Source organism: Gavia stellata, chromosome 8 (assembly GCF_030936135.1).
Source record: "Gavia stellata isolate bGavSte3 chromosome 8, bGavSte3.hap2, whole genome shotgun sequence".
NCBI classification, from domain to species: Eukaryota; Metazoa; Chordata; class Aves; order Gaviiformes; family Gaviidae; genus Gavia; species Gavia stellata.
The window spans coordinates 27,854,854-27,869,767 of record NC_082601.1 but is presented as its reverse complement, the minus strand read 5'-3'; the positions used below and the strand labels follow the sequence as shown (position 1 = coordinate 27,869,767).

At 35.0% G+C, this 14,914-nt stretch overlaps 1 protein-coding gene across 1 annotated transcript in view; it reads left to right on the top strand.

Annotated features, from left to right (window-relative positions):
- Nucleotides 1–14,914, top strand: part of CERKL (ceramide kinase like) — a 32,118-nt gene that overhangs the window by 14,521 nt on the left and 2,683 nt on the right. The window contains exons 4-9 of the mRNA XM_059820624.1: nucleotides 4,027–4,169; nucleotides 10,282–10,356; nucleotides 11,795–11,972; nucleotides 12,259–12,327; nucleotides 12,667–12,695; nucleotides 12,780–12,888. Coding sequence (XP_059676607.1) covers nucleotides 4,027–4,169; nucleotides 10,282–10,356; nucleotides 11,795–11,972; nucleotides 12,259–12,327; nucleotides 12,667–12,695; nucleotides 12,780–12,888 — 603 coding nt within the window. The remainder of the gene's footprint in view (nucleotides 1–4,026; nucleotides 4,170–10,281; nucleotides 10,357–11,794; nucleotides 11,973–12,258; nucleotides 12,328–12,666; nucleotides 12,696–12,779; nucleotides 12,889–14,914) is intronic.

Here is a 14,914-nt window from a genome sequence, read left to right as displayed (position 1 = left end):
AAATAAACATAAAGCTTTCTTAGATATGCTTCATGAAAGCTTCAGTCTCTGTATTTGCAAGAAAGAGACAAGTGCCTTGCATTTCACTCTAGCCATTCAAATGGTTCTTAAGGAGAACATTTTATCTAAAAGTAACTTGAATGTATTTTCCTTTTAAAAAAAAAATAAATTCAAACTTACTTGAGGTCAAGAGTGAAAATGCTTATTCAATTATTTTTAAAGACCTTGCTATGTGGATTAATCCTGCAATCTTTGGTATTTTTACATTAATCTTTCAATAATAAGATTCAATAATATATAAGAATAGTTTTGCATACTGTGGAAATCTTACAGCATTCTTAAAACTTTTATTGGAATATGCAGTGAGCCATACAAGAAGGCTTAAACAGCGTTTTATAGTCTAATCAATTTCTATTAGTTCTAGAAACTCAGAGAGTTAGGTAAGAAAATATATCTGAAAATGTATATATGTATTCCAGATTCTGAGGGTAATTTCTTTCCTATTAAGACATGCCTTTTGGGGTGCTAGCTGGGGAACCAGTTTGTCCTGGGAAGCAGATATGAAGACAGAGAAGAAAAAGCCTGAGTTGTATCTTCGTGCACAAACCCCTTCTACTCTGAGTCATATTTGGATTGTTTCATTTTTGATCATTGGATAGAGTCGCTGGAGTACTTCTCCTGTAAAACTTCTCTCCAGTAGCGAGAACTAAGGGGAAATAGGAGCAGCAGAGGCTGGAAGAAAATAACCCTGAAGTCCATATGATGGTAGGATTTCTGAGGTGAAAAGATCCCTGTCCTTTCTAAGTTAGCTGTTTTAAGTGTTTGGGTTTTTTTCTCATGTGGAAATTAAGTAGCTTTTATTATCGGAGTTTATGAGCAACAAAGAAATTTCTGAAGTTTTGTAACTTCTCAAATAGCCTGGCCTCCATCTATGTACTCATTCAATAAAGCACAATACAGAAAAATATTCTATTAAATAGCTAACTTGGGATGTTTTCTACAGAGACTGATAGGCTGAGGTCAGCATTCATATTATGCTGATACTTTGAAAAAGAAAGCTACAAACCATCACTAACAGGATGAAAAAGGAACAGGAAGAAAATATTAGAAATTGGGATTTTCTTTTTCAAATTGTTCAAAGGCTTATGGCGTACTTTTGATTATGTTCCTGTGAAGTCCTTTGTGACTTCCCTGTTGCTGTCTAGCCTAAGAATTTTTGCTGTAGATATAAAAAAACCTTATAGGCCCTTGAAACCACCTCAGTCTTTCCCAAGTAAAATTTTAATGACAATTTTGATTTATTGAATATTAAGCCAGAAAATGTATGGAATCTGGTTTGAATTGAAAATTAACTCCAGAACAATGAAATTGTCCTGCTGATGAAAAATTATGCTTTTGGTAATTGTAGCAGCCACCTGATGTAATGTCTTTTCACTATTTCCATTAAGTCTTGAGAAGTTTTACTTCTCTCTTAAGCAGCATTGCTTGTGACTTGGCAGGCTTCAGTTCTTTCCTATTTTGCCCTGGCTTCCTGTCCAGTTTTGTTCAAGTCAGGTACTGTATCTGTCAGTTACCTGTTTAGAAAATAGAATAGCACTTCTGTACCACCTTTTAGATTTGGAAGGCACTGTATGTGGTGGCAAGAGGTAAGGTAGTTTTTGTGCTATTTCTACATGGCAGAGTTCATGTAGACCTGATCTCCCTTGTCCAAGCTTGGAAGCGACTGGAGGTGAGTCAGGTGTGGACTGAAGGCCATGCCTGCATGCCTTAGTCTGCTGCTGTAACTCAGCTCGTGCTTTTCAAGTGTTGCCTATTTCAGATTGACTGAAGGCTGATTCAAGTAAAAATGTATAAAGGGCAAGACACAACAGTTTTTTATTCATTACAGTAGGTAAGCAGTATAGCAACATACAATTTCTGATCTTGAATTTCTCTCTAAGAGTTATGGTTCCTTACATGTTAAACAGCATATGAAGTAAGTTGAAGCTTATGATTTGCAGTAGTAAATTGGAAGTTTGTATCTCAGTGCTTTCTGTAAGCAATACTGCTGTGTTTTAATTCTTTGTCAAAGCTGTTTGTTTCTATATATAATTTCTTTTCTCTGATTTCTCCAGTTCCCGCTCTGTTCTGCAAGATCATAGGCATATGTCATGTATCTCATATACTCCACCTTTTTTCCCATCCACTTATTTTTTTTCTTACCAACACTGGAAATTGAAGTACTTTGCCAACTTGGCAGTGTGCTTTTTTTTTTTCCCGCCTTGGGGCCAAGCCTTGGTGACAGAGTGCATTTGTGATGCTGCTATCTCAGCTGCATTTTCTTGTTTGTACAGTGACAGAAGTACACAATATACATGCATGTATTTCTTCCCTAATCAGGAGCCTAAGGTATTACGGATATTGTTTAGAGTAGCCCAGGTTAGTCAGACTTTAGTGAATTGTTGATTAAGAAACTTGTGTCTGATGGTTAGACAGATGTTTCTTTCTCTTAGAAACCTTCTTCAAGGTCTTAGTCAAATCTGTTTGCTCAAGACTTTCTACTCCTTATGCGTAGCAGGTTCTCACTGATTAGCTTTGGAATCCCTGGTCCCTGACGGTATCTCTATTTCCAGCCAAAAAGGCAACTCTTGATGATTAATGCTAAATTAATAAAAATTAAAGTTAGCAGCATTTTTATGTTATTCCTTGGACTCTTCATCTATTTCCAATAACAACAAACAAAGCCCCCCAAAATCAGTAGAAAATATATCTGTTTTCAAAAGTTTCAATAGCCAGAAGACAATCCCCATAAGTCATTCCACGTGTAGAATTTATCAGACTACAAAGATTAACTGGTTTTTCTGCTGTGGCAGAAACTTTTACACCTAGGAATAAACCAATCTAAACCAAAAATGAGACAAAAGACAGGAGGTGACTCCTGATTATGAGCAGGAAGAAAGTGTGCTCTAAACTTTTGCTATATACTTTTTTTTTCTTTCCTTTTTTTTTTTTTTTAATGTGGGCAGTGTTTAGCTAGGTAGAGGAAACATTCCTAAAAATTTAGAAATTAAAAAATAGCTAGGAAATAATAATAGGAACTGAAGAAAAATGTTAAATGAGCTGAGATAATTTAATTTAAACATTTAATAACATAATGAGTATTTTCTTATAAAGAGCTTACCAGTTTTATTTGGTTGAATTATTGGACATAGTTTCACAACTGCATTCATATAGATATATGAAAAAAAGGTATTTAAGTGCCTCCTAAAGTAAATCTGACGTGTATATTGTAAATGCTTGGAGTGTACTACTACTATATTTATCATTAAAATGCGTTTACCTTAAAAACATTTAACTTTCAAAAATTACTAATTTGGAGAATCACTTTAATAGTTACTTAAATAAACAAAATCAGGAAAGAAAAAAAAATGTTTGCTGTAACAGAGCCTTTACAGACAAATGCATTCCTCTCTATAGCAACAGCAGGTGGGAGTTTAATTACATGCTCCAGAAGCAGTGATTAAGTACCTTCATGCAAAGGATTGCTGGCACTAGGGTTTTATACCTTCCTGAATCCCTCAACCGTCTGCATAGTGTGTGGAATTAGCTGTTTTCAAGTATTTTAAATTTTATTGTAATATTTAGTGAGTTGTTAATGATAAGGGCAATTAAAAAGCACTGGAATGCTTGTGTGGGTCAATATTGAAAGATTGAGAGAACTTTTCCACTGAGGCACTTGAGCATATGCTTAGCTTTTCCTTCTGATCAGTTCACGTGTATAACGTGTGATAAGGTAAGAAATACTTTGTAATGTGTTAAATATATTTACTGCTACTCAGAAGAAAGCAGAAATAAAGATGCTTATATCTTGTTAGTTAACATTCCCTGATCTGACAGTGAAGCCCTAGCTTGTTGTTAAAGAAAGAATGTTTTTTAGCTATTTGAAATACCATTACATAGATGGTGTGTGATAGCTGCCTTCCACTTGTTTGCTCAGTTATGGAAGAGTTTATTTTGAACTGTTTAGCATTTTTGTTTTTTTAATAGGGTAGTTTGTGTCGGTGGAGATGGCTCTGTCAGCGAAGTTGCTCATGGTCTACTACTTAAAGCCCAGATAGATGCTGGAAAAGACACAGACTATATACTAACGCCTGTCAGAGCACCGGTTCCTCTTGGAGTAATACCAGCAGGTGAGACTGAAAGGTACTGTCACATTTTGTAAGTCATCTGTTTTAAGTCCCTCTAGCATGTTTTACAGTTTTGGCTACTAAAGGCAGTTGTTGGTGCTAAAGCTTCAGTTACTTATGGGAGCTATTGAATAAATGTCCTAAATTAGTGATTTAGATTGATTACAAATGACTAGATTTTAAATCATTATGATAATTTATAGTAATGGCACAGATGAGCTCTTTGCCTAAAGGAAGACGCTCAGGAAGAAGAAAACTAGAATAATTTTCAGTTGATCTATGCAAAGATCAAGTTTTGCCCTTATTTGCTGCCAGAAATGATACCAAATGAAAATGTTGTTTTCTAGAATTTCCTTAATATAAGCCATGCTGTTTGACTTCTCTCTCCAGTTTTCTTGGCAGGATTCTCAGTTGTATTCATGCTTAGGGTCTATTTTTAAATGGTGTCCCAGGAATACATTTTGTGGGTTATATTAAAAAAAATACTGTGCACACAAAACTGCTTTCTCTCTCCTTTACTTCTACAGACCTGAAAATGTATGCATCTCTCTTGAAAAATCCTCTTGCTCCTTTGTTGACTTGTACTTGCATCTTGTGGTGTGTTTTTGTTTGTTTGTTTTGAGGTGTATGTCCCCCTTCTCCTCCCAATTTTTGTATTTGCCCTTCTTGGAGTATAACTTAGGCCAGTCAGGGAGGCTTAGCTAGAATTAGTACAGGCAGGGTTGATTCTAGACTGGTATCTGAATCACTTCTCTTGAAAAGAGGAGGGGTATTTTTGCATGGATGCTACCGTCTGGTGTGGATGTTGGTGTGACTACCTGATGTAATTTCTCAGATGTTTTTAACTAGCAAGGAAAAAATTCCTGCAGCCAGGTGAACAGCAAATTGTAGTTTTTGGTTTTCTGCAACAAAAGGGAGCAAGTTGCTTCTGAACTGAGCAAGCAGGTTTTAAGTGGTCTGACTTGCTTTGCACTTCTAAAAGCAGCATTAAGACACGGACTAGTTGCTTGTAAAAATGCAAGATTACACTAGCTTTTTTCAAGTTTAAAAACCCCTTGGAAATGTATTGTTAAGAGATACAATAACTTCAAAGACATGAAGCAAGTGAATTTTAGCACAGCACTTGGACCATCACTCATCAGTTCAGTTGCTGTAAATATCTTGACAGTGTTGAGATGGAATCTCTCCAGCACTTGACTCCATGCTTCTTTGGGCACACTTAGGTCACTGTGCCTCATCATTAGTGCTTACTCTCTTCAGTTTAAGACAAATATGTCATGATCAAAAAGGATTTGTAAACCCAAAAGAATGCTGTATAGCTTGTTACACAGAATGACGTAGAGTTTGTTAAAAGAGGGTGAGAACAATTTATAGAATGATAGTGTGAGTAACTCCTTAATAGGTTCTTAAAAATAATCTATTGCTTATTTTATTTCCATATTATTGATATTCCAAAAAGTAGTCAGTTAGGAAATGGATTCATACTTGTGTACATGAAGAAGATGGAACTCAGTGGTCAATTATTTCCCTCCCCCCCTCTGAAATCCATTGTACTAAATTATTAGGAGTCTCCAGCTGAGTAAAAATAGAAACTGTATTACAGGATAGCATTATTTGAGTGGCTTAAAATCTGGTTTTAGCCTCTATTATAAGTAGTTAAGACAGCATTTTGAAGTTTCAGCCAACTTGATGGGAACGAGCTGCTCTTGAAACAGTTTACCTCTTAAAGAGAAAGGTCCAGAGGGGTGTGTGTTTTTACTGAAATACTCTACTGAGCTGCCTTATTCTGGTCCAGATCAAATGGATGAGATGTGGGGAAGCCTGCAGTTGTACTGCTGGCCATTAGCAAGAGTGGTTGTTGCTATGGGAACTACTGCTAAGAAACTGTGCAGAGGGGGAATGGGAGAAAGGGGAGGGGGAACTGGAAGGACATTAAAGCTATCCAGTTGTTACAGAACAAGAGACAATCTATATCTGATGACTGGGAACCTTTTGGTTCTAAATGGTTCATTTAAATAAATTCATGATTTCCAATTAATTCAGAAAAAAAAATATTACTGAGGGACTGTTAATTTCTGTGATATTTCAGGCAAAGAACCAAAATGTTGGTGCAGTTTTCATCAGAATTTTAGCTATGCTTGACTAGGAAGTCATTACATCACATTTATCTGTTTGGATGGGGAAGACATTAACAGCCTTATGAATATTCATGTTGTCTGGTTAATTAAGTTAATTGTACTGCAGAAGTGCTTGCACTTCCAAGGACAATTTTTTCTCTACAATTTCTGTTTGGTACCTTCATCAGTCATGCTTTACATGACCTGCAGATACTTTGTCCTTACTGTGATGCTTTTGCACGTTTCATAGGAAGGAGGTTGTAGGAAGTTCGTAATGTCAGGAAAATGGGTTAATATTTTGAACAGAATTATATTTTTTGAATAATAACATCTTCTTTATTTCTGTTTAAAAAAATGTTCGTGACAGAGATGCTGGAATTGTATGGATGAAACCTTTTTACAGTAAACTGAGTAGTTGGAGTGAGATCTAAAAACGTGACTTAGTAATCTGTGAGGGGTGCAAGCCTATTCATGAGCATCAAAGAAGGTTATTAGTCTCTGAAGTAACATGATAGTGTTCAGGGGAACCATCTTGTTATTGGTAAATAATATTCTGAGCTTACATAGGGGAGAAAAAGGTTTAGATGACTTGGGAAGGTGAATAATGGCATTAAAACCACTGTTATTGAATCACCCCTTTGATCAGCAAAGCTGATAATTAGAATGTTTTTTGTATGATAATTTTCATTGTTTTGGTTCTGTTTATAAGCTTTTTTGTGTGTGTGTGTGGCATCCTGCTTGTATAGGACCTAGGTCATGAGACACATTATTCAGTCATTATTGAGATCAAAATGCTGTTAGGCATGTATTAAGAATTTCTTAGAGAAGGTGATGGTACTTGCTGCTGCAAAACTGTGCATGTTCTAGATCTTCAACTTGTGGAAAGGTAGATGCATTACTTATGTTTCTGAACATAGGCAGAACTTGTTTTGTTTTCCCAGGAGTCATGAAAGGGTGGGGTTTTGCCTTATTTACTTCTGCAAATGTTAATGAGCTCCACAGATTTAAGAGAAGGATGCAATTACTTGTGTCTATCCTGTTTAGTAAAAATGAGATTTAACTCTCATTAAAGTCAGTATGAAGATTGGTATTGACTTCAGCTGTGGTCATTTGTTATCTTACTGCCATCTGTATTGATAAATTACTCTTACTTAAATGAGGAATCCCAGTTTTAAGGCATACCAAGCCTGATCTTCAGAAGTATATTCCGCCTTGTGCTCTTTTATTAGTTTGATATTCAGTGACAAAGAAAAGTATTTTTTCAGAATAACAACTTCCCTGTTGTCAATTTACAGGAAATAAACATGATTTGCATGATTTGTAATGATCTGCTCTTTGTGTGTGTGGTTTCCTTTGTTTTGGAGAGGTTCCCATAAAATATGATAAGAGCTGGAAAAATCTGATTGAAGGAAATATTTGAGTATTTTTTAGCTACTTCTTTTGCAAGCTTCACTGTCTAAGCAGAATTAGTTGAATCTAGAGGTTAAATGGCATAAGTCATTCAAACATGAAATGGTGTTGGGCATATACTTGTATTATTCTGTGAAGAACTGCTTTTTAGGTCAAACCTATTTTTTTTATTCCTGAATTTTCCCTATAGAACTGTATTTTATGTTCACTGAATTGAAGAACTCACTATTTTGCATAGTAAATGGTATCTAGAGCCACATTTTTGCCTTTTCTTTATGTGTATTGTGCAGAAAGGAAAGTTCCAATTACTTCGAGTTGTTGGATATAAATTATTGGATATAAATGATTGAAATTGTAATATTCTTAATAAAATGGACTTCCTGTTAGTGTATTTAGAGAGACTCTTTTGGGAGAAAAAAGCGAAAACTTGCATTTAGCTTTTGAAGTTGTCAGTTTATTCTTCTTTCAAAGTACTTCATAATCCCAATGTGCTGGGTTTATTTTAACATTCCTTTTTTTAGGAAAAGAAGAAAGAAATCAATAGTATAGTCACCTATAAAATTCTGAGGAATATGTGAATGAAATTAATTTTTTTTAATTGCTCAAGGAACAAAACTGTACCGAACCTGCTTTCTTCCATGTACCACTGGAGATGTAAACTTCAAAGAATGTTTTGTATCTTTTATCTTAATACATGTGCCTTACTTATTTCCTTCACATAGTAGGAACCCTGAAAGCCTTACTCAGAGCTCCTCTCTCTGATGTTCTGAAGGCTTTCCATGAGGTTCTAAGTATTCTGAATTACTTTCAGAGTCTAAGGTGTTCTTAAGGACATAACAGGTGCTCTGTGAGATACTGAGATAAAATTCCTAGTTATTTTACAAATTCTGTTCAGAGAAATTATTGAAAAAAATCAAAGCATATACTCCTGAATAAGAATGACAAGATGCCTTTGGAACTTTGTAACTATGCACATCAGTCTTTGCAAATTTAGTATTTTTTTTCTACCACTAATGTGACATCAAAGATTGCAGGGTTCTGGGATGTGCATAATTTTTCACTCAGGTACAAGATGCTTTTAAAGTGCTTATTTAAATAATGAGTGCCTCTTGTTTGGAATGTGATAGTCTTCCCATTTCCTCTCTTTTCTTCCTCACTTTTGAAAACCAGGTTAAAACACTTCCGTAAAACTTAAGGCAAATTTAGCATCCAGAATTGTCTATTGCTGCTGTAACATATTAACTAATTCAAGCAACAAGTAAATGATTTGAAAATCTAATTGAATTCATTCCTTTATGGAATGTTAGGTTCTAAATTGTTCTTTTGTAGTTTTTGTTACATTTTGTTTTGTTAATTAATCTGTTATTGAAATATTCATCCCTTAATCAGTGATGTGAAGAAGCTCAATATTCTGCCTGCTTGGTGGCAGGCCCTGGTTCTTTATTTTTGCAGAAGTTAATCCTATGACCCTGCTGCTTGGCTAAGAAATGCCAGAGATGTGATCAATGAGAAAAATCAACTTGAAATTATGTTAAAACTACACCCATTCAGGAAAGATGCAACCATTCCTTGTTCAGGATTTTTAAAATAAATTGCTGTTTAAAAGTCAGCTGATATACAGATAGACAATGTCCTATACATTAAAGCAGAAGAGCAAAATTTATGTGTATATCCATGTTTCTTACACAGGTAAAGTGACTTGTCATATCAATTGCCACCAAACATTGGTCTCCAGAACCATGCTTCTTTCTTTTACAAACTGATAGCTAGTTTTCTCTCTTTTCCAACTCAATGCTCACATTGCTAGTTTTTGACTTTTTTTCTATTTACCAGCTGATTTACTACTCATTCCCTTGTTTCAAAATAAATTAATCTCTTCTGTCCAGTGGCTAGTAGTACAACTGGTCTGCCAATGTCCAGGTAATGACAAAGACAGGTTAGATGGGTCAGTTTTAATGCACTGAACGCAAGTCAACAATTTGTCAGATACACGTCAAATTCTACATTCTCTCTGTTTTTCAGTCATTAATGTGTTCTTATATGGAAAGCTGATGTGCAGTAATTAATTTTATTCACTATTGCTTCTAAGAATCTAAAATGTAATCTGCAAGAGGCACAGCAGCTGTCTTAGACTAGATCTTGTAGAATTTTGTCTGGGAAATACACAGTTTTACACTGGCTGGGTATTATATTATTTTTCCAACTTAAAAATATTCCCCAAATATATCTTATTAGATAATCTGCCTTCTAGTACACTTCCTCAGTACAGCACTTTAGTTATAGAAGAAGTGATTTTTAGGGAGATGTTTTAAAAAAATAGGCAATTTTGCAAAGCTTCCCCCTCCCCCCCATTGGTTTTTATGAATGAATTTGCAGAGAGGATTTTATAGACCTCTGGAAGTTTTAGTGGTTTTAATTTGTACAATTCAGCATTTCTGCTGTTACCAAGACTAAGTAATTTGGGGGGGCTTTCTTTTTTTGAAAATGCAGTAAATGTCTCAGTTTCTTAATTCAAAAAATGTTGTATATATTTTTTCTTGCTATTCTGTTTCTCTCATTTTTACAATAGTTTGTGTTTGCTTTTACAGGTACTACTAATATTTTGGCCCACACTCTCTATGGTATTAAGCATGCAGTGACTGCAACGTTGCACATTGTAATGGGTAAATATTTTTACATACATTATCAGATTTTAAATAATGAAGCAGCATTTAGAAGTTTGCCATAACCAGTGGTTTAATAAAGGCATACCATTATGCTGTGTCACTGTAAACTATATTGTAAGGCTTTTAAACCCAAATGATTCTATCCTGATTTATAGTGTACTTGGAAAGGTTATGATTCTTTGAGTATAGTTTAGTAGCAAAGGTTGTGGACCTCATCTTCTGGTAACTAAAATCTGCCATGGAATAATATCTGATTTTGGTATTCATGCCTTATTACTGATGTGCTTTTAATGCAAAAAGTTACCTTTTCCAGACTTGATTGTGTGAATAATGTTACTCTATGTGTGTTGTTATGTAATGGCTGGCTGCATAATCACTTGATGATTTTAATTTAATGTATCTGCTGAAAGACTATAGGAAAATGTATAATACTTTCACCTTGAGAAGTGGTTAGTATTGGACTTTTCAGGAATGTATTGTCATATTTCTGAGAAAGTATCATTTATCTTTTTAGCTCCATGTGCGTGTCTTTTAAATACTGACAGTTTCCATAAGAAAGCTTTATTAGTAGAAAAAACTCTTATCACTTGCCGTTTGGTCTGCACAATAAATAGGTTTTTGAATGTGAAAATGTAATTATGCTAAAAGGAAAAACTAGGTTGCTAGTGCAAACCTTATTTTCAGGTCTTAGGAAATAGCAAATACTTAGTTGAGCAATGGCAATATTTCTGTCAAAGCAATTTTTCTTTAGTATACCTTTTTTTTTTCCAAATAAAAAAAAGAGAACAATGGGGAAGGTCCATCCTGAGTATCTATATTCTAGACCTTGCAGTCAGCAGTGGAAGAGCATTTGCTCTGTTTCTTAGATGGCAATACACAAGCATTTAGAGGCAAAATCTAAAACTGTCGTTTTTTAATCAGAGACACTCAATCTAATGGAAACCACCCAGGTTCTATTACAGAAAAAATGTATATACCCTATCTTGAACAGAATTAGATATCTAAATTCTATAACTGTAAATATAAATACATTTAAAACCTCCAGTACAATGTTCAGTCATTACAAATATTTGGTGAACAGGTTGCAAATATTTATGTAGCAATATTATATTTTGTCTGATACTAATTGTTGAAAATTTGAATAGAATTAAGAGTCAGACCCTTTGCAGCCTGATGAAGTAGCTGAATTTTCGCCATAACTTTTTTAACATTTTGAAGCATTTGAACATTGTTCTCTGAAATGACTACTTTTATAGAGTCTTAATTCTATCTAGATTGATTCTGGTTTCCATTAGTAAAACTTGACCTCCTAAAGAGAGAAGAGTCTAGAGTTTTTCCCTGCAGCTAAATTAGATGAAAAAGAAATGGTAAGTTCTATTCTGTTTCAAATACAGATGTTATTTGTAATTTCTGATCTTTGTCTTTGAAATTTTAGGACATATTCAACCAGTAGATGTCTGTACTTTCAGTACTCCAAACAAGCTTTTGCGGTTTGGGTTCTCAGCTATGTTTGGTTTTGGTGCAAGGACTCTAGCTTTGGCTGAAAAACACCGTTGGATGCCCTCCAATCAGCGGAAGGATTTTGCTTTTATCAAAACACTGGCAGACCTCAAGTATGCCATGGGCTGTTATATTTTTCTAGTATTTCTTATTCTCTTGAGGAAAATGCAATAGTTAATGTGGTAAAAATATAGACAACAGTAGTTCAGCTATCTTGATTTCTTAGTTGCAGACAGATTTAACTCAGATGTGATGAATATCCCTCTTACAAGTTAGAGAGGAGATAAATTCTGTATATTCAGCATCTCCTTAAAATCATCTTAACTTGGATAAGAATCTGTCTAGCAGTCAGAATATTGGTTTACAGAATATTGATAGTAAATATCAATACCTTTCTAGGCCAGAGGAATGTGAATTATCATTTCTACCTCTACAAATTCCACAGGAAGACTCTCGTGAGAATGACAGGTAAGTAAAACTGTGTCAAACAATTCCAAAGTTACAAAAATGTGTCTTTGAAGATAAAATTATACAAATTCTCAATTTTGTTCAAATTTGATCATCCGGTAAAACAATCTTTAAAAAACATTTATTTTGACAACTACAAACTTGTACACTTAGTAAATCATTCCCTATAGACTACAGTGGATTTGTTACAAAGCAGTCTTCCACCGCAGTATTACTGGTTTGTTCAGTTCCGTTATTTCTTTCTTCCATTGAGATCTTACTTTTTTTCTAAAGTAGATGTTGTTTAAATGTGCTAAAATGACTTTAAATTGTTTTACCTATATGTTTCCACTCTTTTAGAAAGCAGAAAGAGAAAATTAAAAAAAAGGGTGAGTTTTTGCTTTTATGATTATTTAAAAGTGAGCTGTGGCTGGTTGAACTGGAGTCATATAAAATTACTCTGTTATATTTAGGTAGCAAGGATCAATGGCACAAAATTCAGGGTCACTTCCTGAATGTGAGCATTATGGCAATCCCTTGTCTGTGTTCAATGGCACCAAGAGGCTTGGCACCTAATACGAGGTCAGTAGGGGTTTAGAGAATTAGTCATGTCTATAAATTCTGACATCTTACCTTAAGACCTTGGCTTTTCCGAGAATACGAGCCTGTATTTAGGTAGTCTAGACCCTCTGGAATGGGGGAGGGAGCATGGACTGCAGCAGACTCGATAATCCCAGGAATTGTAATCAGTTTTTGGATCAGGCAAAGAAGGTCAAGCAGTCTAACTAGAATAATGAGTGGATAATTGCTGTGATTAAATTAGTTGGCAAGTCTGACTTAAGTAGTAGTACTCATCGAACAGTCATCTGTCATAGGATTTGTCTATATGTAGAAACTTCATTCTTGGATTTTATTTTACTTTTTCAAATATAAAGGTATTACAGCCAGCAAAATGAAGTATGAACCTTTCTCCTGTTATGAAGAACTGAAATTCACACTTGTCTTATGTCTTTTTTTTTTTTTTCCTCCCCTGAACTTGGGAAATGCAGCTTCTACATGTAGGGTTTTGGGAAACAAATGAGTATGGAATCTGGTTGTTGACATTGACTCATTTTGCCTTTAGCTGGTTGTCGAGAGGATGCTTTGTGGTGATCAAAACAGTTATCAGGTGATAAATATTTGTACTTGATGTATCTAGTTGACAATTAAGCAGAATAGCAAGTACAAACTTTGTAATTGTACATGAAATACAACATGCTCCCTCAAAAAAGAATGCAGAAACTCATATATATGTGTGTGTGTGTCTGTGTGTGTATATCTATTTAAAAAAACCCCAACACTCCGGGAAGTTTATGGAATGAGTCCGTTTTGTTTCATTTGATTATCGTTAGGTGAAAATAGATGTGCCGTAGAATTGATCAGGTATTTTTCTTCAAAATTACTAGCTGATTGGTAGAATTTGATTTCTTGGAAACAATGTAGAAACAAATGTTTTTGATTAAAGTCTTATTGAGAAGTTTTCTTTGCTACAGGGGTCCTGCTAAGCCTCATATACCTCAAGATAGTGCCCTGATGCTGTCTCCTCTTAGGAACTTTCTTCAGCATTCAGTGTGTTATATACCAGTCAGTAGAAAAATTCTGACCAGAATTGAAGAAATTATTCTTTATTAGCTTTGCTTTCTCTTTCCTTCTGTTCTGGCAGCTGTTTCTCAGTGACAGGGAATTTTGTGATAGCTCCATGCAATTATTGCAGTTTTGAATGAGCCGGTTTCTCTCACAGTGCAGCTGCTCAGTGGATCCCCCTATCCTTTCATATAAGGACATCCTTTTTTTTCCTCTCTTTTTATAAATAATCTTAGGAGTGCAGTCAGCTAGTAGGGTAGGTAGGAAGAGTAAACTCTTCAGACAGGTGCTTCATTTCTCATAGTGAATAGCATCTTAACTGTAAGGCTTTTCAACATAAATGTTGCGCTAATGGTTAGAGACTCAAGACCCATCAGCTAAACTCAGATAGGTTTCTTCACTCTGTTCTATTTTCCCTAAGAGGTTCTTGCCATGTGAAGACATGGAACGAAAGCTTTGACTGCTGCCTGTAACTCTAGTTATACTAGTCTAAATTTGCAGAAACATGTCAAGATACATTTAACTGTCTGTGCTACGTGAGCCATGTGGGACATTTGTTTCTCACAGCATAGGTGTTGTGCTTCACTGCAGATTGGACTTTCAAGAGAATTAATGAGAATTCTTAGTCATCTCTGAAGATAAAAGGCCATAGTGCAGAATGCATTGCCCAATATCCTGCTGTGCCCTTTTATTGCAGCAAATATGATAAGGAGGCAACTTTTTCAGTTTCACCATCGCTGTTTTCTAAATCAGCAAAGTAATACTATGCCAGCTGACTTGTTTAATGCTTATGTAAAAATTATCTTCCTAGATTGTGCTGTATTGTAGTCAGAACATTCCTGATGCAGTTGTTCAGTAGCCACAGAACTATGAGTGGGGAGGGATCTGTTGGTGGTAGGTTGGAAGTATTTTTTTTAAACATTCTTAACATAGTTTCCAAGCATACATGCTGAATAAATAAATGTATATATGTATGCATATATAT